This window comes from Notolepis coatsorum (genome assembly GCF_963971535.1).
Source record: "Notolepis coatsorum genome assembly, chromosome: 2".
Lineage (NCBI taxonomy): Eukaryota > Metazoa > Chordata > Actinopteri > Aulopiformes > Paralepididae > Notolepis > Notolepis coatsorum.
The window spans coordinates 196,604,811-196,630,803 of record NC_140166.1 but is presented as its reverse complement, the minus strand read 5'-3'; the positions used below and the strand labels follow the sequence as shown (position 1 = coordinate 196,630,803).

Genomic DNA, 25,993 nt, shown 5'->3' with positions numbered 1-25,993 from the left:
TCACCCTTTTGGCGAGGTTTAGAATAACTGGGATTTGCTCTGTTGTTTTTCCCAATCATCTACTCAAATGTTGAGCCATCTGTCTAATTTCTGGGTAAATTGTTTGTACACAAACGGTGGTAGTCGATGTCCGTATCAACAATATCCTCAACAATTTAATTCTAAAAACAAAAAGGAACAAAACCAACTTCCTCAATGTCGACTTTGTACCAACTTCCTAGACTTTGAGAAGTCTCGTTACAAACGGGGCCTGCTCATATACAACCTCCGACAACCCTTATCGTCAGATGCGATTTTCAAACAAAGGCCAGGCCATAATCCTAATCAGGAGAGAAGCCTGATGAGATTCACCTCCACCTGCAGCAGTACCGAGTGTGAGTGTAGTGCTGGTTTAAACTTTAGAGCAAGAGAGAAAGCCTGACTAATGAGCTCCCACACCCAGGACTGGAAATGTCAGCGTCCACCAGGGGACTCATTACAGCCCGTCTCTCCTGGCTCTGGATAGAATATATAAAATAGCGTGAATAGAGCGGCCGTAAATAATCGGGGCTTACATTTGTAACGTTCATACTCGTTAAAAACTAAATGTTGCATTACATTGCATGGTTTTTTCTTCTTTCTTCAGATGTTTTGGTTCTTATCAGTACCTGTTGCACAGTGTGCAGTCACGCCACGAGCAAGATTATGTTGCTGACAAGGTCTAGCGGTTTCACCACTCTTTAGTGGCGCTTTAGAGGTGAGGCCAGCATGAAGCAGAGAGAAACTCCCAGTAGTCCCTAAACCTTTCAGACTCAATTGGCGTCGCATGTAATCGTCCTCTGATTCAACAGCGTCCAGCTGCTCTTTGTGCGGGTTAGCACCTGACAATGGGACAGATCACAGGACCACTGCAGGGTGACAATCAGCCTCTCTGCCTCTTATCTCCCCCATGGCCTGCCCGCTAGCCCTAGCTCCCTGGCTCTCAGCCTTGCCGTTTTAGACGTTCACTCTCCCAGAAAACCAATCTGCATCTGTAGCTTCTGCTCTGCTTTTTAGAGTCTGTGCTTGAGTGAATTAATATAAATGTGTGGTCTTCATGCAAGAAGAATGAGTCTATAAAAACAATGAAAGTAAAAATATGAGCATAGGCCCTTTTGGATTTTGAATGGAAATGGCAACCTACCATTTCTAAATTAAAGTGAGGACACACAGGCGTAGGCTATGACAATATTTAAAAATAAAACGTGCTCCTGCTTCTGAGAGCAGATATTGTGAAAAAGAACTTGCACAACACACAATCTCTCTCTCTCTCTCGACCGCACTCTTTGAGAGGGAGGTACATTAGTCTCCAGAAGGCAAAAGCTATTCAAACTCTGTTCACCACGTGTGCTCTCACTGCTCTGGCACAACGCTAAAAACGCAAATGTGGAGATTGGACTGGCAATGCGAGACTAGTACGTTCTGTGCGCTCCATTTGTAGATAGCTAATTCTGTTCATCTTGGGCTTTGGCGGGAAAAACCCCAACAGCAGATGCTGTGGAGAGAGAGAGCAGAGTCCTCATTCATAGGGGGAAATGTGAGTAGTCTTTGTGCTCGACTACAGTTGAGAAACTGTCCCCATTCAGTGGCGAATACTGCATATACAATTTGATATGGCATTTTAAACATACTGTATCTATGTTTAATCTCCGCAAATAAACTTGTTTTGACATGCAATTATGTTTTTATGATTTAAGGGTGCCAACTCTTAGAACACAACATCTGACCAGATAGAAGTCCTTTTCATTGGGGCCCCAAACTGTCAATCAACATACACCTGGTCCAGCCCTCACACACACACACAAAACAGAGTGTGTTTCTTGTCTATAAGTAATTAGCTGGAAGTGTACTTGACAATAAGAGGTGTAAGAGTGAGCAGGGATAGGACAGCAGAGTAAACCTGAGCACTGGAACACCTAGGTGGAACACTTAGCTGAATTGCCTGGACCTCGTTTGTGTAACTTAAGTCAGATGGGAGTTCATTAAGCTGGGTTGGCCTGTCATTATATTACTGTGCTCTTCATATTTCTCCCAAAAGCAGAACTTGGGAGTGAAAATTCAGTTCAATTGTCAAACAACAACATCCTCCTAACTGTATAAGTGAATTGCCTCAGTTTGCAATGTTTTCTGTTGAGTGGAGAGAGGGGGGGGGGGGGATGAGAGAGGGAGAGAGAGAGAGAGAAAAGCTATCAGAGCATTTGAGGAATGATGGACGCAGGCCCCGAGGCTTGACTTGGCCTGGAGAGTAAGAGAGCCTCGTCTATTGAGCGACACAAAGACGTACAGGGTGCGATGTGGAGGAATGGCCCCTCTATTCTTCCTGCTCCCCAAATCGAGTGGCAATCAAACGTGAGAATCTTAACCAGCGGCTGCCTGGAGGACCCCCTCAAACCCCTCTGCCCCAATATTCACAATGACGAGCTTTCCTCCGAGGGCTTAATAAGTACATAAATAAAAGTTGATCACTTCCCCCGTCAATGGGAGCCTGGAGGGCTCGGGCCGACATGGATGCAAGGAGGGGCGGAGGAAAGAGAAAGGAGGGGAGCACCTCTCAATCCTTCCTGGGCTTGACCTGGTGGCTTCTCCTCATGTTGAGATACACAAGCGGTGAGACGCGGAAACAAGGCTGAAGCGCCGCAGGGCACGAGGGGGGGGGGGGGGGGGGGGGGGGTTAACCCCCTCCCCCAAATGACCCTCTCCTCCATCTCCACACAAAACAACTGCCTCCTCTTTTTTGGATTCTTTTAATTAACACTTGCATTGAGGCTCTGCGCATTCAGGGGCCGATGCAGGGAAAGAATCTTTCTTTCTCTCTCTCTCTCTCTCTCTCTGTCACCCCCCTTCATCTTCCCCATTCCTCTCTAAGCCTTTCTTCCCCTCTCTTTCTCTCTCTCTTTCTCTCCCTTCATTCTCTCTGTGTTGCATTTTTTCTCTTTTCTAGTGAGGGCAGTGTTTGGATTAGGTGTCTGGCTGTGAGTGTGAGATAATTACTACTGACAGCTGCACTGACGGCAACCCCACTACCACCTTACTGCACAACTTTTATAGAGAGAGAGAGAGAGAGAGAGAGAGAGAGAGAGAGAGAGAGAGAGAGAGAGAGAGAGAGAGCGAGAGAGCGAGAGAGCGAGAGCGAGAGCGAGAGCGAGAGGGGGGGGGGTGGAGAGAGAAAGAGAGAAAGAGAGAAAGAAAGAAAGAAAGAAAGAAAGAAAGAAAGAAAGAAAGAAAGAAAGAAAGAAAGAAAGAAAGAAAGAAAGAAAGAAAGAAAGAAAGAAAGAAAGAAAGAAAGAAAGAAAGAAAGAAGCGCCCCACCCTAAACACCTGTTGGTTTCCCCCTTTCAGGCTGCTCTGTGCCTTGCTGAAGACATGTCACTCCTGATTAGGATCTGGGGTCCTGCACAGAGCGTGCAAGGTTCACCCAAGCAATGCTTACATGCACGCACGTACTCACTCACACACAAACACATACATGCGCGCACACACACACACAAAGCTGGAGGCAAAGGTAAGGCATTGACGGCTGCAGGATCTGTGGGATGGCCAACAGCGGGCGGCGCTGGTTCTATGCCTTCCATTCAGTGGGCTGCTGTGGCTCTGTGTTCATAGACAGCAGGGGGGTCTAGAGGTGACCAAGCTAATGAGGGGGGACATTCCTCCACACCCCCCCCCCACACACACACACACACCAGAAGCTCCATCAGCAGAGGAACTTCAAAGTAACCAAGAAAAAAGAAATCGACGGAGAGATAAAAACAATCATAGGTATCGAGAAAAAGACGAGGGAAAAACGGGATGTGAAAATGAGACTGACAGATCGAGAGACTAACTCCTGCGCATAATGTCACCTGAAGGCGGCTCTGTTGGGGCTTATCGCTGAGCTCCGTCGCTACAGCAACCACCATGGCCCCTCTCAATAAACCCTGCACTTACTGAAGGCCCCCGTCAGGTAGAAGAGGATTCTGGGAAAACGTATAAGAAGCACCGGTCCGCAAGCTAACGCACCTCTGGGGCCCCACAGCATTAATACATTAGCAAACACCATGAAACACTGGAGAAATGTCAGCAATTACTAGCGGGGAAGAAGAGATTGCAGGGCGGGTGCAATAAGGATGTTCCACTGCCTGTCAATCATTCCCACAGGTGTGAGGGAGGAATAACTGCCAATCAAAACAGCTCAAATGAGACCGAGGCTGCCTGGAAAACGCTTAGGGAGGAGAAGGCAGAGGAAGATGACTCCATCAGTCAAAAAACATTGAAGAATCGCTGTGTCCTCCTGGCCCCTCAAATTAACTGTTGCCGAAAGTCACGGTTCTCTAGAACAGGGGTTCCCAAACTTTTCAGGCCGCGACCCCCAAATAACGGTGTCAGAGAGCCGCGACCCCCACTATTATAGGAGGTAAAAAATAAAAAATAAAAAGATTATAATTATTATTTTTTCATCAAGTCCTACAATGCGGATGTTATTCCGCCTGTGGTAGCGTTGGGATTCTAGTAGCCTCTCCGTCGCTTCGTTTTTAACCTCTTGTATTTCCCTCCGGCATTCTTCTTTCACACTTTCTATCTCTTTTACCATCTCTGTCATGCCACCTTCGTTCGCCTTGACTGCCCGTGTAATATCTGTCACCGTATTCTCCACTGACGTGATTCGCTCGGACTGTGCATCGATCGCTTTCTTGACTTCTTCTAATTTCTCATCGACGCGATCGAATTTAGCATCGACGTGTGCTTTGAGCTCATCGACGTTTGCTTTGAGCTCATCGACGTTTGCTTTGAGCGCCTCGATGTTTGTAACCTGATCTTTCATAAGTTTAGACTGTTCTATCATCAGGTTAGTCAGTGTGTTGAAATCGGGTGGAGTGGTAGTACTGCTTGTATCAGTTGTTGATTTAGGTACAGTGACGGTGACGCTGGACTTGTGTGCTAATATTATCTTATCCAGATCAGCTGCTCTATTTTTCACGGAGCTTGTTCCGGTCTCATCTGTTATGTTGACATTTATTGTCTCTTCGTCGGGGACCACAATCGATGGTCCCGGTATATTTTCCTCTTCATTCTCCTCTTCGGGGCTTGTCGCCGTCGGCTCAGAACCCGCGTCGGTTAGAGCGCGTCTTCTTTGTTTTGTTACGTCCCGCGCCGCTGAAGTTACCGTAGTTCTATCCTTAACCATTTTGTCTTTTGATATGGTTAGTAGAAGGTCTTATCAATACATACGATGTGGTCTATTCTCTTTCTGTACTGTCCAAATAATGTTTTTAAACGAAATTAACGTTGGTGGGAGCGGAGCAATTGCAAAATGCGTGCACTACATATTGTGCTAAACCGGAAGACGCCAACTTTCCAACAGTGCTATCAACGATTTTGGGTAACAACCCTCCAAACACAGTGCCAGAAGTGGACCATGTTTACAGAATCGGTCCTCGGGGGCAAAGAAACATCGGGCCAAGAGTCATCATTGTTACTCTGCGGAAGACTTCGATAAGAGATGACATCATCAAATTTGCTCGCATCCAACGTGGGAATCTGAAATATGGTGATAAATCAATATTTATCTACGAAGATTTGAGCAAAGAAGCCATCACTCGACGTCTACCATACAAGGTGATGCAAAAACTGTTCAAATCTGGTCACAAGCCAAGGCTATCATACCCGGCGCTGTTATCGATCGTGGACAGTGACGGTCACAAGTTTGGTGTATACACACCTAAAGAAGCTGAGGATTTTCTGAATCGAAAAGGAGCAGATACCCCAAGGCAGAACGACAATGCCGAAAACAGATAAGCCTCTTTCTCAGTGTATACCAGTGTTAGAATGACTTTATTGTGTTCATCAAGGTAGCAGACGATATGCAGGCCGTCTATAACAATGTGTACTGTGTATAATACGATTTGTAATACATTATAATTTCAGACTCTGGTCTCCGGGGAGACAAATACATTATCATTGCAAAAAGATCTATCTGGAATATTCTGGGTTTATCGCTCAAATGCCCTGGGTCTCTTAGATCATTCTGGAACATAACAATAGTCTATTGCACTAGTATACTCTACAACCTTCTAGAATATAAGGCACCATGACAACGAAGGCCTACAACTCTAACATTAAACATCCGGTGTGTATATATATAGCAGATAATCAATTGAATGAAGTTCAATCAGTCCTTAATAATACTTTCAAAATTAACCACACCTAAACGTATGAACACTACAAGGTTATTCTTTTTTCTTTTTTTTTGGTCTTTTTCCCCCTCCATTTTCCTCCGATTTTCTCCCATCCCAATGTTAGTCGTATGCCAATTCCCAGTCCCTTCCTGGTCGCTGCGCTTTACCCCCCACAGTCAGATCATTTGGGAGAGTGGAGGCTACCACGTGCTTCCTCCGACACACGTACAGCCCAGCGTTTCCGTTAGCCGGTAATTACCGGTATTTGTCCGGCAAAATCTCTTGAAGTCCGACATATTTAATTTCTCCGGTCTTAATGTCCGGTGAAAATAATTCCCTGAGTCTAAGCACAATTTGATTATTTGAATTGTATTAAAATAGGCTAAAATTAAATAGCCTATGCGATGAACGAAACGATCATTACATTTGTTTCCTCGTTGCTTCTAATAATGACAACGACGTTGTCAGCGAGAGCTTTAAAAACGTAGGTCTCGGTTCGCTTCATCGGACCAAACGCGAACCAAATATAGGAAGTGATTATTATTACCACTGCTCGCAGCACTCACTGCAAAACAAGCACACTGCATCTAATCTCTCTATCTATCTATCTATCTATCTCTCTATCTATCTATGTCTGTGCATCTTGGGAAGAAGGAAGAAAAAACGCGGCTTATTATTATTACCGAGGCGCGCGGCTTATTATATTATTAAAACGGCTACTTGTGGGCACTCATAAAAACACCGTGGTCTACAAGTTGTTTAGCGAGATGATGGTGGTAATGTGCTTCAATAGAACAATGGATCAATGCCATGTCAAAACTCGGCTCCGCTGATCTGGGCTCCGCAGTACACACACAGACACACACACACGCGCGCGCGCACACACAGGATCGCAGCCACACACACATTTCCACTGTCCAATAGACAAGCGCCCTTTTCGACCGTGTGACATTGAGGTGGAGAGAGTAGTCACGCAAACCACGATAATGTTGCAGTCTCTCTGCTTTCTCAGTTCTTCGCTTGATATAATTAATACAAATGTCCAATATAACGGAATTCGTTAGCTCATAAAAATGTGATTATAACAGACTGCTGTTTAGTGTCGGACCGACTGCCACATACGCGGTCTATTTTATTTCAAGTCAGCAGCAGCACGGAGACGGAGTATCGAGGGACTTATTTTATTTGGAATATATTAATGACTGTATACGCAAAAGTAGCCTAGTTTTAAGTAATAATATTATAAATCTACATGCCTTGAGGATGACATTCTTTATATAGCCTGCCTATTAATCGTTTTAAAGCTCAATAAACTATGACCGGAATTAATCTCATTTGTCCGGTAGTTGAAATCTTGCAGGTCACGGAGACCGGCAACAATTTTTTCTAACGGAAACCCTGGTACAGCCAATCACCGCTTCTTTTCACCTGGCAGCGCGGATTCTCATTGAGAGGGCGTAGCGTGTGGGAGGACCACACTATCCCCCTCACGTCCAATCCGCGCTTAGCAGGCGCCCCGACCGAACTGTAGGAGTCGCTGTTTACAACGACCCGGACCCACCCCGCCAGCTTCTCCCACTCTCTGATACAGCCAATTGTATCAGTGCAGACGGCCAGCCAAGCTGGTGACAACCCCGGAGCTGTGAGCTGGATTCGAACAGGCGAACCAAGCTCACAGCTCCGGGGCTGGTGACGAACGCAATCTCCGCTCGACCACCTAACCGCCCGACTACAAGGTTATTCTAACAATTTAAGTAATCACTCCATTGAGGAAGTGACTGGCACATTGAAGCTCTAAAAGGCTCTGCTTTTCTATTTTATCTAATCTGTTAATTCGGTTCTAATGGCTTATCCTCGTTGATTATTATTCTATCTCTCATTCCTTATCTATATCTTTCTTTTAATTTTTATTTTATATTTTTTTCTTCTCATTATTCTATTTTTTATCTATATTTTAACTTACATTGTTCTTTTCCACTGTTCTTCACATTAAGGTGTCAATATTTCTCTACAATCTTTTCCTTTTTTCCTGACTTTCCTACACGTTAGTAGAGGGTTCAAATGAATATGTCGATGAAAGTTTATTCTCTTTTTTTATTTTTTGTCATTTATCACAATATTTCATTACAGTAAGGGAAGGTGCAAGACCAAAAGCGACATTCTATTGCAATAGAATGGAAATGTTAGATCCTATGGCAATTAGCATAGGAAGATTAGGATTACAATGCTCAGTTTGGGCAATCCGGTGGACGAAGGGAGAGAGTCAATCGCGGAGGATGTGTTTTTGGAACACAGGCCTGTACGACTTTCTGGGTGAGGGGAAAATAGGGGATTTTTATTTGTATATATATATGTTTTTAAGCTCGGCTCTCAACGGGACCTCATTAATTGGATGTACATCTATTGTAGCTTCGCACTCCAGAAGCATTACCAAAAACTACACAAAAACATGCATAGATTATGGCTAGTTTGAATATAATGGTATGGAACACCGGTGGGATAAACAAACAACACAAACGCAAAAGCGTGCTCACGCTGATGAAAAAAGAACATGTGGACGTGGCTCTATTAAGCGAAACGCACATTTTAGAGGAAGACATAAATACGTTAGCGGATAACATATACCATAACATTAGTCACTCTTCTTTTGGTACGAGAACTAGAGGGGTAGCCATAGTCGTCAGACGTAAATTAAATATCGAATTGAAAGGGGTATGGTCAGATGCGGAGGGGCGTATAACTATAGCTAGGATTATACATAATAACAGGAAAATTGCGTTGGCAGCGGTATATGCCCCAAATTTGTACGAAGTGGGTTTCTTCACTTCACTAACCGGAGAAATGTTAAACCATCCCGAATACTCATATATAATAGGTGCAGATTTTAATGCCATTTGGAACCCAAGGATGGACAAAACTTACCTTGCCTTTTCCAGCGAACAAAAAAATTCATCTAAAGCATTAAAAGATTGGTCAAAGTCAACAGGGGTAATTGATTTATGGCGTTCACTTAATCCCATGACCCGTAAGTACTCCTGTCGTTCGGCGAGACACAACACACTATCCAGAATTGATTACGTCTTTGCATCCCCGAGAATATTTGATAAATATGAAGTGGAAATGACACCCAATGCGCTATCAGATCACTGCTACTTAATCCTGAAAGCAACATTTGGTACACTATCTTCCCGGGCCCCAAGATGGCGTTTTAATTCTATGCTGCTTAACAACAAGGAATTCATTACACAAATTAAAGAAGCTCTCACAGTATTCCTACGGGATAATGCAAACGCGGAGCAAGACCCCAGAATATTATGGATGTCGGTAAAGGGTATGATCAAGGATTTCACGGATAGATTTTCCTCCATACTGCGCAAAAATCAATGCACAAAACTGTCTGAAATGGAAACGCTTTACTCAACGCTTTTTAATTCTTTAAAATACAACAACTCTACTAGACTAGAAAACCAAGTTAACATTCTAAAGACAGAGATCAAAGCAATATACAGACAAAAATCGGAATTGCAAATACGCAGCACAAGACAACAGCAGTATTTCCAAGGTTCCAAACCTAGTCACCTATTAGCCATGCGATTAAGAATTAATGCAAAATTTGCAGATATAACTGCCATTAGAAAACAACAAGCTCTTGTAACAGACCCCAAAATAATAAACGATACATTCAAAGAATTCTACTCCGATTTGTATAATTCAGAAACGACCTTTGATCAAAACAAATTAGACACATATCTTAATCAAATTACTCTCCCTAAACTTTCGGAGGACGACGCTAAACAGTTAGAAGCACCGATCACATTAGAAGAACTCAAGAAGGCCATATCCGGAATGAAAAACGGTAAGGCTCCGGGAATTGACGGTATCCCATCAGAAATGTACATTTCTTGCTGGGACATATTTGGACCCTTATTACTAAATATGATCTTATACTCAGTCAAAGAGGGGAGCTTCCATAAACACCAAAATATCGCACTCATTTCAGTTCTTCACAAAAAAGACAAAGACCCCACTGAGTGCGGTAGTTACCGACCTTTAAGCCTCCTCGGAACCGATGTCAAACTGTACTCTAAGATATTAGCCATCAGATTGCAAAAGCATATGACGTCTTTAGTTCATCCGGACCAAACAGGCTTCATAAAAGGTCGCCTGATCAATGATAACATAAGGCGAATACTGCACGTACTAGATGCAGACAAAGAGGACACCACACCTAAGGCGATGCTATCCCTGGATGCTATGAAAGCATTTGACAGGTTGGAATGGTCGTTTCTATGGGCAGTATTAGAAAGGATGGGGTTAGGTAAAGGATTCATTGATATGATTAAAGTACTATACAAGGACCCATCGGCCAGGATTACAACAGGTACATTCATCTCCGATATCTTTCCGGTATCACGCTCTGCCAGACAAGGTTGCCCTCTTAGTCCCGGACTATTCGATCTATCATTAGAACCTTTAGCACAATTTATAAGACAATCCCAACACATAGAACCAATAGTAATCAAGGGCACACAACATAAAATTAGTTTATATGCGGACGACGTAATATTGTTCATGCAAAACCCCAACAACACATTGCCGCATATACTCAAGTTGATAGAGAACTTTGGTGATTTATCGGGATTTAAAATAAATTGGCCGAAGTCGGCTTTTCTTCCTCTTAACATCCGTGCAAAAAAAGACACAACCCTCCCAGGTGCGATACCCATGGTCAAACATTTTAGATGCTTGGGTGTGGAAATATTTCCCACCATAAGACAAACGGTGAAGCACAATTACACAAAAATACAGAACAAAATCAAAGACAACCTGGACAGGTGGGCAAAACTTAAAAACTCCGTACAGGCAAGGGTATCAATAGTTAAAATGGATGTATTACCAAGAATCAATTTCTTCAGCTCAATGCTTCCGTTACCTCCTCCAGAGGGCTACTGGAAAAGATTACAAACCTCCACATACAAATTTATTTGGAATAACAAACCACCTCGCATAAAAAGATCCACCGCACAGAGAAATAAAGCAGACGGAGGCATGGCAGTTCCAGATTTTTTACAATATTTTAAGGCTTTCACATTAAGACCATTGAAAATATGGTTTGACCCCCAGGCTTTGGTATCTTGGAGAGAATTAGAAGAAAACATAGTAGCCCCACAGACACTGAAAGACATAGCACACACTAAACTTTCAATCAAGCATTGTGAGCGGGAATTTGGCCCCATAATTACCCATGCAATCAGAACATGGCGGGAAACACAAAAGAAATATCCTAACCAGGGCGGCTAGGTGGTGTAGTGGGCAAGGCACTCGCCACCAGTGTGGAGACGCTAGGATTCGCGTGTTCGAATCCAGCTCTCCACATTGTTTTTCAGTTTGGCTGGTCGTCCGCAGTAATACACATTGGCCGTATTACGGGGAGGGAAAACTGAAGGGTGGGGATCGAACGTTGTGAACAAGCGACTCCTACAAGTCGGTTGGTGCGCCTGCGCAGTAGAATCAGGAAGTGTCGGGGGCAGCGTGAGCCTCCCACGCGTTACTCCTCGACACTGAGAGATCGAGCTGCGCAGGTGAAAAGATGCGACTGCTGTTACCTCAAGTACCGGAGGGGACTTGTGCTATGTATGACTTAGTCCACATTGCAGCCGGCTTGTGGGAGGCAAGAAACAGCGTTCGTGACGGGGGAGGGTTGAATTGGATGATACGAAATTGGGATGGGAGAAAATATGGAAAAATGGGAGAAAAAGTGGATCAAAAAAAAAAGAAATATCCTAACCCTCAAGAATGGCATAATCACACTCCCATATTCAATAACAATGCACTCTTAATGGGAAAACGCCCTATAAGATTCCCTATATGGGAAGAGCAAGGCATACACTCATTAGGGGATATTTTTAATAACCAGGGCCTCTGTAATTATGTCGAAATATGCACAAAGTTTAACCTCACCGAGTCCACATGGCTTTTTTACATACAGTTACGACTTTGTCTGAGGTCTCACGGTGTTCCATTACTCATACCAATTGAACACCACAGATACCACAAATTTTTCTATGAAAGAGAAACATTGGGAGGTTTTGTATCAGGTTTTTATTATCAATTACTAACGTCCTCGTATGAAACCCTTCAACTAGACACTGTCTGGAGGAGGGATATACCAGACCTGGAAAATGACTTTGATTGGCAAGGAGCCTGGGCAAATGTCCGACTTACATCAAGGAACCCGGATCATCAACAAATCAATCTGAACTATATTCACAGGACATACTTGACTCCTATAAGGCTGTGCAAAATGGGGCTTAAACAAGACTCAAAATGCTCCCAATGTACAAACGGGGACGAAGGAACATTTATGCACATGTATTGGGATTGCCCACCAGTTAAGGCATTCTGGAAAGATGTGTCCCAACAATTATCAATACTCGTATCTTGGAATATACCTGTACACCCCTCGGTATTACTATTGAATGATGTTTTTGAGTTTGCAGTGAATCCACAATTAAAGAGATTGGTTTTATCGGGTATCACAGTAGCTAAAAAAACTGATCGCATCACGCTGGTTTCAACCGGAAAAAATGTGCCGGAAAGTGTGGTTTCTTACATATCTCGATGTGATATATCAAGAAATATCTACAGCAAGAATTCTGGGTCTCAATTAATCCAAAATGTCAATGTGGGTAGAAGTGGTGGAGAGAATAAAAGGAAAATGGAGGTACTATCCAAGAGGGGGTCCGAGAGGGGGGGGTTCGAGCTGGAGCATATGTGTGTAGGGTTTTAGAAAATAGGTATTAGGGGTATATTCTATACTAACATTTATATAATTGTAATTTCGCTGGATATACACTGTATACGGTTAAAATGTTATTATAGACTATTTTTGTTTTATCTTGTTTCTGTACTTGCATGTATTTTAACCACCTTTACGGAAAGTTTCATTATGCATTGTGTGTTGAGTACTGACTTTTAATAATTTTTGTTCTGCAATAAAAAAAAAAAAAAAAAAAATATATATATATATTTTTTTTTTTATATAAATGGAAATGTATGGTTGAATGCAAACGTTCAACCGCACACACACTAATAAGCATTGGAGGCTTTTAACCAAGGCCGGACTGGGGAAATCATTCAGGCCAGGAAATATAGTGCAAAATATAGCACCAGTCCGGCCACTTTTTAAGCAGGGGGTCCCCACCAGGAATTTTTTTGTTACAAAGACTTCATTTCCTGCATTCTGGTGCAGGATTTATTTTTATTTTTACCCTTTAAATGCCAGTGTTTGTGATGGCATCACAAATTATTGTTAAAAAACAGGCTAGCATATGTATGATTAGCAACAACACTGATTTAGATGGATTTTCAGTTTTTTTGTAATATCAGATTGAAAAAAATACAATCTTTTATTAAACTTCAGCCCTGATCATAACACCACTAGGGCTGACCCCTATTAATCGATTAGTCGACTAATCTGTCGAAAGGGGCCGTAGTCGACTGGCCAACCTCTTAGTCGATTATAATAAAAAAATAAATAAAAAAAAATGTAATATATATATATATATATATATATATATATATTTTTTTTTTATCATTCTTTCTAAAAAAGAAAATAGGCCTAGAAGCGTGGCTAACGCTAATGGCACGCATACCAGAGGCTAACTGCCTATGAAAACAGGCACAGAGGCACTGAAAGAGGATTTCACCCATCTAATGAACACACTAGACTAGACAAATATCAAGATGTATCCATCAGTGGACCAATTGCATGCTTTTGCAGAGGACAAGAAGCCTTCAGTCGACTCCTTCAGACATTAAGCACCCCCCACAGCCCAAATGAAAAAAAAAATAATAATAAATATTTTACTTTTTTTTTTTTTTTTTTTTTTAAGTCGACCAATAGTCGACTAACAGCAAATTTTGGCTTATCCTAGTCGACCATCCAAATCCTTAGTCGGGGACAGCCCTAAACACCACATATTCATTTTATAATTCTAACCCTTTAAATGCCAGTGTGTGTTTAAGCATTACATCACACGCAGGAGTGGTTTGTGACCAATAAACCATGCCTAGGGGTGGTTGTTAGGCCCGAGGCGCAGCCGAGGGTCGTTAGACCCCCCTAGGCATGGTTTATTGGTCACAAATCACGACTGCACGTGGTGTAAAGCTTTTATACAACTGCCAGATTCATCCAACCTTATTTCTATACAATAAACACACATTAATCGAAGATTTATTGAAAAAACCATCCGCCAGAAAAAGTAGTTCCCACAACTCCATGTGGAAGCAGCTTGAAGTGCATCCAACCAAACTAACACATCCAACTGTGTATTATTGGAATGATTGAGAGAAGTTGCCTCATGTGGAAGCAGCTTGAAGTGCATCCAACCAACTAACACATCCAACTGTGTATTATTGGAATGATTGATTGAAAATTTATTAAAACGTTTTCTTTGCCCTATAGGAAAAAAACGTTTTCTTCGCCCTATTTTTTTATTTATTTCTTTTAGCCTAAACTTAACCAGTTGGAAACCAGGGGTACAGTAATAAAATTAGCAATCAACCAATCAATCAATTCAATAGACCATGCTCACTTAAAACAGCGCTGCTTCTCTCTCAGTCTGACTCCCCCGCTGTTGCAGACAGGAGTGTGTGTGTGTGTGTGTGCGTGTGTGTGTGTGTGTGTGTGTGTGTGTGTGTCACAGTGTGTGTGTGCGTGTGTGTGTGTATGTGTGTGTGTGTGTGTGTGTGTGTGTGTGTGTGTGTGTGTGTGTGTGTGTGTGTATGTGTGTGTTTGTGGGTACGCCAGCGTCGGACAGTGTGAGAGAGAACGCTGCAGTCGGAAAGTAGGAAGGAAGAAATTTAAATCAATCAATTAATCTATCAATCAATCCGCGATTTTTCTTTTGTTCTAGATTGAGTCAAGACCCATCAATTACATCATCCAACATTGTTTAAAATACTAACACATTCCCCTTGACAGAATCGCTTCATATTTAGTCGTTATGGTGCTTTCAACATAACCATTTGTTGTCCGCGATCCTGTTTTCTCCCGGAGTGAGCCGGGGAGGGTTATGTGATTTGGTTGTGGGCGGGTCCTGAGCCCAGGACCGTGGATTGTTGCCAATAAAGACGTGTGAATGGCCAATCAGAATCGAGAAATTTGCATGCCGTTGTATAAGATGGCATATATTTGCAATATATCAAATGCAAAGTAGATTTATCTGGGGGGGATTATTACAGGCTAGCATGTGTCAATGATTAGCAACAACAGTTTTTTGTAAGGGTCCCGCCTCCACCAATCACATGCGGCTCCCTTTGTGTGTGTGAGAGCAAGAGAGAGCGAGAGAGAGATAGTTCTCCAACTTGTGTGAGTTGCAGTGATCTCCTGGTTGTTCCTCACCTAGGTTATCTAACTATTGCGCTGCTGCAACTACAAACACTGGCCAGGCCTGCTTCTAAGTTCAGTGGCCTGACTGCATAAAAAAAACAGTTAGACATCACCTCACTATGATACAGTTAGACCTCACTATGATACAGTTAGACATCACCTCACTATGATAGTTAGGCATCACCTCACTATGGTACAGTTAGACATCACCTCACTATGATAGTTAGGCATCACCACACTATGATACAGTTAGACATCACCTCACTATGGTACAGTTAGGCATCACCACACTATGATACAGTTAGGCATCACCTCACTATGATAGTTAGACAGCACCTCACTATGATACAGTTAGGCATCACCACACTATGATACAGTTAGACATCACCTCACTATGATACAGTTAGGCATCACCACACTATGATACAGTTAGGCTACATTCTTTCTACGATTTTTTTTTTTTATCTACCTTTTCTCCCCATTTTTCTATTTTTCTCCAATCCCAATTTCGTATTATCCAATTCTTCCCTCCCCTGTCTCGAACGTTGCTAGACCATGCCTCCCACTGGTCGGCTGCAATGTGGACTAAGCCTTGCATCACGCGTCCCCTCCGGTACACGAGGAGGCAGCTGTTGCATTTTTTCACCTGTACAGCGCGATCCCTCAGTGGCGAGGAGTAACGTGTGGGAGGCTCACGCTGCCCCAGATACTTCCTGATTCTGCTGTACAGGCGCACCAACCGACCTGTAGGAGTCTCTGTCCACAACATCCGATCCCCACCCACCGGCTTTCCCACCCCCTAATACTGCCAATTGTATTAGTATGAACGACCAGCCAAGCCGGAAGCAACGCCGAGAGCTGGGCTCGAACCCAGCATCTCCTGCGTTAGTGGCGAGCGCCTTGCCCACTGCGCCATATATATTATATATAATATAATAATTTTTTACATGCAACTTCCCTAGTTTGAGAGTTCATACAATAACCCACTGTACTTAAACTGCACTTAAACACAGTAAACTGTAACCTGTTGTTGAGTGATACTTGAGTATTATCCATACCGATCCAATTTCAACTCTCTATGTGGCCCTTGAATGGCTCAGGCAGACAATACACAATGAAACACACTGAGGCCACAGTATCAGGGAGGGTGACGTACTCCAAAAACAAGTCCAGTTTCTCTCAGGTGAGAAGCCGTTTCCCAATGAATTGCTCTCCTGTGCTCTAACAACAATAATACAATCCAACAAACAATACAAGCACTGAAATGTCCTCTTTCTCCGATTAGCAGAAGGAACGGAGAGGCAAAACAACTTAATCAATTAACTAAACTATAATTAGACAGATATGCACCCCTTGGTGTGAAAAATGGATTTTCTGCCACCTCTGTATGGGAGTGTGCAGCGGTAATTGAAGTGCCAAATGGCCGCCTGTGCAGCAGAGGTGGAGCCCAGCAGAGTCTGTGAACTCAGCTACGAACTCCTGACTCCAGTGGTAATGCTATAGTGTGTGTGTGTGCGTGTGCTTGTGTGTGCGTGTGAGTACGTGTGTGTACGTGTGTGTGCGTGCACGCTTCATGCATGTGCTACAGATCGCCGTTAGCCAGGTCCCGGCCAGGCCTTGGGATGCCACAATGAACCCTGACAGTCAATATTATAACCTATTTCGCCTGTGTGAACCTGTGTTCCCCTGGCCTACATTTATTTTTCTCTGGCAGTAAATGATTAAATGATTGTCCCACTCCCAGTGAGATTGGGTTCATATTCCTTCTTTAGGACCGGCTCTATGTAAACACTTAATGTAATTTAAAACAGGATATTCATCTCAGCCAATCACAGCCATATGGGGTCTAGCCGAGGCTCCTTGAGAAACGGAACAGAGATGGAAAACTCTTTCATTGTTTATTTTACATTTTTGTCATACTATTATTATTGTTTTAGGTGAGTGAGATATAACTTGCTTGGTGAAATGGAATCTGAAGGTAACAGAGCTAAGCAAAGACAGGGTGTGCCTGTTCAAGTCCAGAGAGATGGGTAGAAATAAGTCAAAATGGAACAAATGCTCCTTTGTCAAATTAATCTAAATTAATAAAAGAAATTCCAGTCGCAAGTCATATATGAAATACACGGCTTATGAAATACATGGCAAATGACGAATTCCCTTCCCTATATTTCAAAATGCCACAGATGAAATGTACAGCAGTGAAAAGCAATTGGGTCAGGTAATCATTGTAATGATTGTAGTGATAACGATAGTGTATTCTGCTGGTTGTTTTGCCTACTTTGGTTCTTGAAGTGGTATTTTTAGTGACTCTTTAACACTGAAGTGAATACGCACTTCCTCGTCCGTACCCCTCATCGCTTCCAAGTCCAACCAACATGGCAGCGAAGTGAATAAGGCAAATGATTCAAGCCATGCAGCTAAGGGGTAAATGATTGGCTTTAATAGCAATCTTGCTCAGCCATCCATCATCCATCTGATGTGACATCCCACTTGACTGGCAGGAAGCCTGTGACAGAGGCTAGGTGTGTAGACAGATACCAAGTGAACACGATACGTTGTGCCTTTAACTTTCATTGGTTCATATTACCGTCTTCCTGTACTAGTCTTGTTTGTGTGTGTGTGTGTGTGTGTGTGTGTGTGTGTGTGTGTGTGTGTGTACACGTTTTATACAAATTAATTATATTTAGTTGAAATAAAATTCTATTTTATTCAATAAAATTATATCATTTATTTATGTACAAATCACAGGTTTTTGAATATGTATTTCAAATATTGTGGTGGAAATACAGTAATTGTTGTGGCCCAAGCCTAATTCAACTTTGCACAGCGCCTTGCTCAAAACATACAGACAGTTAAAAAAGGAAAGCTGTGGGCAGCACTCCACTTCTACGAATGTGAACTACTAAGTCATACAGTTCCCAATAGCTCTGGTTGCCGGTTGGAAAAGGAAGTCATATTGTGCTATAAATTAACAGCAGTTTCTAACTACACCGAGGCCCTGCCTCTGTGCAACGTGCCCACAAAGTGCTTTCAGATGGGAGCCGAGAGGCCTATATCTATTGTGGTTTGAGGACTGATCTCCTGAGTGGAGGTGTAGACAGAGACCCAGAACACCATCACTGTACAACATTCACACATCATGGCTGGACGGTTTGGGAGGAAAAAACCAGGGGCTTTCTAGTCGTCTGCTCTTAGCTGTGATGCAAAACAAAAAGCAAACAATCTGCAACAGGGAGAGGATGTACAACCTTTTGTCCCGCGTCCTTTCAGGGACATTAACGCTCACAATGTATATTGGCTTGCACAGCCAAATCTTAAAAGCTTGACCAAAAAAAAACATTAAAACAGGTGCAGTTATTGTTCCCTCGCTTTCACTCTTGTGTTTGAATGATGGATAATGGGGAAGCAGACAGAATAGAAGTGTATCCACCCAAACACAGAGGCACAAAACAGGTTATCACTAAGTGGCCACAGACAGGAATCTATGCAACTATATCTAAAATAGCCACTTTGTATTCTAATTGTATCTCTGGCAATGAGCCAGTTTAGGTATGAAATATTTTGCAACAGACACACATATGTGTATGTATATATATATTAGGGATGTCCGATATTATCGGCCGACCGATATTATCGGCCGATATCGGCAGTAAAATGTGATATGGGAAAATATCGGTATCGGTTTAAAAAAAATAAAAAAACAATAACAATATTTGTTATATATATATCCAGTGAAATGATTAGTTACCTGAAATTATTCCGTTTTTTGGGGGGGGGAACCCTGCATATATCGGTATCGGTTGATATCGGTTGATATCGGTATCGGAAATTAAGAGTTGGACAATATCGGAATAGGTAAAAAAGCCAATATCGAGCATCCCTAATATATATATATATATATATATACATAAATAAAAACAGTCAAAACAAATAGGCCAAGCCAATACAGGAGAAAAAACAACAATCGCATGGCTTTAAAAGCAGGGGGGAGGGTTAGCCAAGTGTTCAAAGAAGAATGTGTGCGCAACAGCTCCACAAAGTAGCATAATAAACCATCCCATGCAATTAGCATGGGAACACATATGCTGTCAAAGAGAGGGCGAGACAAAGGGGGTCAGGGGTTCCTCGAGGTTCTGTATGGGTCCCGCTTCTGATCAGTTTGACTGTGTGCGGGGGTGAAAGGCTGGGCCGAGAGACCCCGGGGCGGCAGAGGTCATGGAGACTCAATGATGTGAGCTTTAACGTCCACAGATGGAAGACATGAGACGGGAACCCTCTTTGACATCTTAATTAGCTTCGCCGTCTCACTCTGTCCGGCTTCGGACAGATGCTTTCCGCAATGGAGGACTGGACTGTTGAACGGTTTCTACTGTAATATACAACTTCTCTAGAATAATCGATGAGGTCTGGTCTGTGTTGGGCTTTTTAACGACCCTTGACAAGGCCGCCAGATCACAGGTCCTGTTACCTCAAGTGTATCACTTTTGGAAAGGCAGGTTAAGTTAAATAATAGCAATGCTAAACACACAAGCATGCGCTACAGACTTATAGCATCTCAGATTTCTATGACAAATTTGAGAAAGATACCCATCTTCCTGGGTGGTGTCAATATCTTGCTCTTGAATTCAGGCATATGATGGCTGGGACAGCAAATGGAATGAAGGAAGCGTTATGGGAAAGTAGACTTGTATACAATAAGATGTGTGTGTGTGTGTGTGTGTGTGTGTGTGTGTGTGTGTGTGTGTGTGTGTGTGTGTGTGTGTGTGTGTGTGTGTGTGTGTGTGTGTGTGTGTGTGTGTGTGCGTGTGTGTGTGTGTCTTACAGAGTCATCGGAGGCTGAGGCGGGCCAGCCCTCCCACTGTTGATGCCTCACTGGAATATTGGTCAAGTCTGAGACGTTCCTCTTCACCTGCACACAGAGAAGAGACGGCAACATCGTTACTATTCAATGACTTGAGACACCGCTGTCAACAGAGGAAAACAGCCTGACACGAAGCACAATAATAAACCTCCGCCATCCTTCCTCCCGTCAACAACAACATCACCCCCGTTAGGGAACAATTCAAATAAAGTGGAACTGAACATCACTCTGATTTATCAAACATACATGTAGATGTTGTAAAATAATTTAACCACTGCAACGTTCAAAACACAGAGTGAAAAGCGATGCTGTGGCGACGCGGGAGAGAGGAGCTGGACTTTGAAGGCTGCTTCTCTCCGCTCAGCTCGGCACCGTAGGTAACAACAAGGACGGAGGCAGAGAACGAAGGAGGAGACGAAAGAAGGGAGGGAGGAAAAGAAAGAAAGGAAAGAAAGGCTGTGTTATGGGCATTCCTGGCATGCCGGCGTTAATGCCCGGCAACAACAGCCCCACGCTCTGAAATGAACAGTATTTCTCTTCTCCCATTCACGCGCAGCCGCTGCATCTGCACCACTTGATAACACGCCGTGCCTTTAAACAGTTAGCAGCGGCCGCCCTGCCAAGCAGCGAGCGAGCGCCGTGGTCCGCCGGGCCTAGAGGGGGGTTGTTGGTTTAAAGCCCGGACGCCAACCTGATGTGCGCCGGCCGGAGATGATCAAAGCGCCGAGCGGCGCCTGAGTGCTGGCGGCCGCGGATTCTAGCGCATTACCCCCATTACCCCCGCAGAATGCTGCCCCGTTAGGCCCGCGGGGCAGCACACTGACGCTGAGAACACGGGCTATTGTGGAGCAAAGCTCCCTCCACACACAGGTCAAATCCTGCCTTTGGAAACAGCACCAGGGAGAGATGTATCCTTGGGTCTCTACGCAGGGCTGCTGGGCACGGAGGTGGAAACTTCAAGAATGCTACAAACACAAAGTCAAAGCCAATGTCAGGCAACGACGTTGAAATGAGCCACAGAACACTGGACTTTGAAGGCTGCCGCTCTTGTGTATATAATATTACTGCATTGTGTGTTATTGTGCGCGGTGCAAAAGATCACACTGTAGCGACCGTCACCTAGGAAGCTTACGATCGGTCTGCTTGCTGCATGAAAGAAATATTACAAAAACGGTATTGAGCCATCTGTAATGAAATCAGAAAAGGGATTAATTCTGCAGTTAGTCCCTCTTTCTCAAATCAGAATTCCCATTTCCTTCAGGCTTGCAAAGACATAATTAACAGACTTGACACAATTAATAGAATTGAAACCTGAGTCAACCACAGTAATAAAACAGTGATAAGTAAATCCCATGCCTCCCTCCAGCACGGTGCCTCTCCTTATGAAGAGCATCTACAGCCAGGCGGGGAGGCTGGGGGCAGGCCGGGGTCAGGCCGGGCGGCCAGTGTTATTACAGAGGGTAATATCTATGTTTGACCAGCCGCACTACAGGGATTTGACTGACCGGCCGGCCGGCCGATGGACGGAGGCGAGAGGTATAAACACTAGTAATGAAGAGGCTGCAGTCAGAGGTTAGAGCACCATCGCAGAAACAACAAACTATCACCCGCTATGGAGAGCCAGAGGATGGGAGGAGAGAAGAGGAGAGAAAAGAGAAGAAAAGAGAGGGGGGGGGGGCACACCTGGTAGTGGATAACCTGACTAAGCCACAGAAGAACAGCAAAGCTAGACAGCAGGCCCACTCGCAGAGTCTAATACCAAACATGCCACCCGGCGCTTCCATTAGCAGACAATCGATTTGACGGCATCAAATATTTGGATTGGAACAAAGCAATGTGACACCAAACATGACACTTTAGTGATGCACAACTTTTAACAGTGATAAGTTGATCAAAACTTATAGCAAAAGCCATAGCTTCTAAAAGGTTGCATTGGACCTCCAACTCCACTCCCTCACTTATCCAAGCAATATTAGAAGAAAGCGGGCATACAGTGAGGACCAGTCCTGTCTAATGCTGCCCCCTGTCTGCCACAAAGGACATCATTAAATCACAACAAATTGAGCTTGATTTTATTTTCATATAGTTTCATAATGCCGAATGATAAAATTGGCGTTGCATTTCGTAGCGTTACACTTGTACTTTCCCATAATAAAGCGTTCATCAAGAGAGGCTACATATAGTACTACATAAGAGGGCTCTTGAGAGAAGCCATTATGTAAGGACTCTCGTCTGTGCTGTAACAAAAAGATAGTTGTGAAATCACAATGTTAAACAATTGAAGAGCTACAAGGACTAATACTCTGTTCCCTGCTGCGAAGGCCGCGGTGAGGCAGGGTGCTAGATGCTATGGTGCCGAGCGCCACAGGGCAGTACTCCTCAGGGCTACATTAATGATCCAATCACTGTAAATGCCAAGTGCTGGTAATCCCTGGCTGGAAGCAAATCAAAGAGAAGAAAAGGTTGCCGTTAAACAGTCACAAGCTCTCTCTCTCTCTCTCTCTCTCTCTCTCTCTCTCTGTCTCCCCTAGGCACCAGATGCCTTTCTTTCACTCTTCCCTTTATCTATCCTTCCTTCCCTCTGCTCTGTTGTCCTGCCTTGTGTTTGGTTCCTCCGTCTCTCCCAGCTGCAGGGTGGGGAAGCGGCCCCGGGCCCCGGGGGCAGCAGAGAGAAATCCCCAGGACAACTGGTCTGGTCACGGACGGCCCCGGACCCAGCGGACACCCCTATTCTACCCTCCACTTCCCTGGCAAACATTTACTCTCCAGCTTAGCCTGCACGCTAGCCAGCAACGTACCCCCACGCTCTTGTCTGGGAATGCCAATCAGAGCCTACATAGCCCTAGGGTCTGGGGATGGAGAGAGAGAGTGATGGAGAGAGAGAGAGAGAGAGAGAGAGAGAGAGACAGAGAGAGAGAGGAGAGAGAAGGGATGCTGGGAGAAAGATGCAGAATGAAGGAAAAGAGAAGGGGGGGGCAGTTCCCTGGGAGCCACAAGGCAAAGCCAGAGCCTTTGGCAAAGACAAACATGAAGACAGGACTCTATCCCCATTGATATGCACAAGCAGGGAGCATCGGCTAGTCCTCAGCTAAGACAAAAGGGGAGCGGGGAGAGAAAAGGTGCTCTGTAGTGGGCTCCATATGTGTCTGTGAAGGGACACAGTGTGGGCAGGCTGTCTGCACGGTGACTGGATATGCTGCTACTTCTTTGTTGAGAGAAAAACAACCAGCCTCTAGTTTGTGTCTTTATCGTATGTCTTTATTTCACCAATCCACATGCTCCCTAGTATTCACTGTGTCGTACCGTCAATAGCACCTGTAGCTCCGCACTGATATTTGAACCTTTTCAGCCGTACCCAGATGGTGTGTACACATGCTCTAGTGACATATTATGTCCCAACTTTCATTGAAGATTAAAAAAAAGAAAAGAAAAAAAAAGTTGTGGGGGAGGGGGGGTTGCCCGTTCCCTGACTAAAGAGTAAATATATAAAGAATATGGCCAACATGGGGCCAACAGAGTCCACATCTATGCAGGTTAAAGTCCTGGGCCTCATTTTCACCATAGGGGGCCTCAGGATGCCTGAAGACAAGCATGCATGAGGAAAAGACCGCGACACGGAGGCCCGTTTGAGTCCGCTTTGTCCCCTCTCCGGCCCCCATGGCCCCTGGCGGCCCCCCCACCACGCCACCAGCCCTCTGCCTCCTTTCTGTGGCCCTGGGCTCCCCCTCCCACTCCACGGGAACCCCTCCCCACTGTTTGTAATCCCAGCAGAAACACTCAAGGTTCACAGTGGGCGCTCATCAAAACCATCTGCCCGAGAGAGAGAGAGATATGAGGGAGTAAAGAGAGAGAGAAAAAAAGAGAGAGAGAGAGGGGGGAGGTTGCTTCCTCCAGTTCAGACACTGGTTGTACTAATCTGTTCAATTAGCACCATTACAAGCCGCTCTCGTAGTGCTCATGGTTATTACTGTAATGGTCACTAGCGCCGAGACGCCAGGCAGTGCTAACTGCAGGGAATAAGGGACAATGCCACGAGTCCTGCTCCTAGGAGGAACAAATGAAACTGAGGGCTGATAGCAAGGAGGAAACAATTAGCCTGGATGTAACACACAAACAACACTGGCAAAGAAAGGAACCCATGGCAATGTGAGAGGTGGGACTCCGAAGCACCACCAACACAGAACAATACAATTAAAAGATACTTCTATTCTGCACTCGCCAAGAGATCAATGCGTATAAGAGGGACGGTGATGATGCCTCTGTTTGTGTGTCCGTTGAGAGAGAGAGAGAGAGAGAGAGTCAGTCCCACGGGGAGCTTGTTATATCTCACCTGAGGCAGGAGGCTACCTGCTGTGAATAATGAATGATGCCAGCTCAAGTCTCCTCTCCATGCAGAGAGGGGGTTAGGGCAAGACCGAACAGGAGCGCAGAGGAGAAGATGTAAATGTTAAAACCTCCTTTCACACATGCAGCCTTTTCATGAAATGTTGTGGAACTTTTCCATTTAGGGCTCATGTCTGAATGAGAGTTGGAGTCAAGATTCAAGAAGCTTTGGCAATGTGCAAAGGTAAAGTGCAATGTGCAAAGGTAAAGTGCAATGTGCAAAGGTCGACGCCTATATTAACATCCCCTGGATGAGTTCAAATCAATGACTGCACGTGTTGAAGAGCTGGGAGGGTGATCTGCAGAGGATGATCCAGAAGTAGCTGTGAGAGAAAAAATAGGAAAGCTGGATACTTTTGATGAAGATGTTTATTTCATGTAAAACACGTTGGTTGAGAAGATATCCGAGAACAGTGTTTGGTCTTTATTCTTTTTACTGTATGAAGCACAATTTCAGGAGGGTCATACAGAACCAAGCATTTCGCTATAATGTACATGTCCTTATATGTGACAAATAAAACAAAACTTGAACACACATACTGTGTTCTCTCTCTCTCTCTCTCTCTCTCTCTCTCTCTCTCTCTCTCTCTCTCTCTCTCTCTCTCTCTCTCTCTCTCTCTCTCTCTCTCTCTCTCTCTCTCTCTCTCTCTCTCTCTCTCTCTCTCTCTCTCTCTCTCTCTCTCTCTCTCTCTCTCTCTCTCTCTCTCTCTCTCTCTCTCTCTCTCTCACTCTCACTCTCTCACTCTCACTCTCTCACTCTCACTCTCTCTCACTCTCACTCTCTCTCACTCTCTCTCACTCTCTCTCACTCTCTCTCTCTCTCACTCTCTCCTCTCACTCTCTCTCTCTCACTCTCTCTCTCACTCTCTCTCTCACTCTCTCTCTCACTCTCTCTCTCACTCTCTCTCTCACTCTCTCTCACTCTCTCTCTCTCACTCTCTCTCTCTCACTCTCTCTCTCTCTCTCACTCACTCTCACTCTCACTCTCTCACTCTTTCACTCTCTCTCACTCACTCTCTCTCACTCTCTCACTCTCTCACTCTCTCTCACTCTCTCTCACTCTCTCTCACTCCGTTTATCTTCATCCAGGCGTTCTACCTCCAGCTGTGACTGTAATAAATGATAGACAAGAAGGCAGAGAGCCGCTGGCACCAGGATGAAGAACAAATATGAATATTTCAT

The 25,993-nt window shown here is 44.2% G+C and overlaps 1 protein-coding gene across 1 annotated transcript in view; it reads right to left on the bottom strand.

The window, feature by feature from the left end:
- Positions 1-25,993, bottom strand: part of faf1 (Fas (TNFRSF6) associated factor 1) — a 184,488-nt gene that overhangs the window by 79,889 nt on the left and 78,606 nt on the right. The window contains exon 8 of the mRNA XM_084308912.1: positions 20,390-20,476. Within this exon, the coding sequence (XP_084165038.1) occupies positions 20,390-20,476 (87 nt within the window). The remainder of the gene's footprint in view (positions 1-20,389; positions 20,477-25,993) is intronic.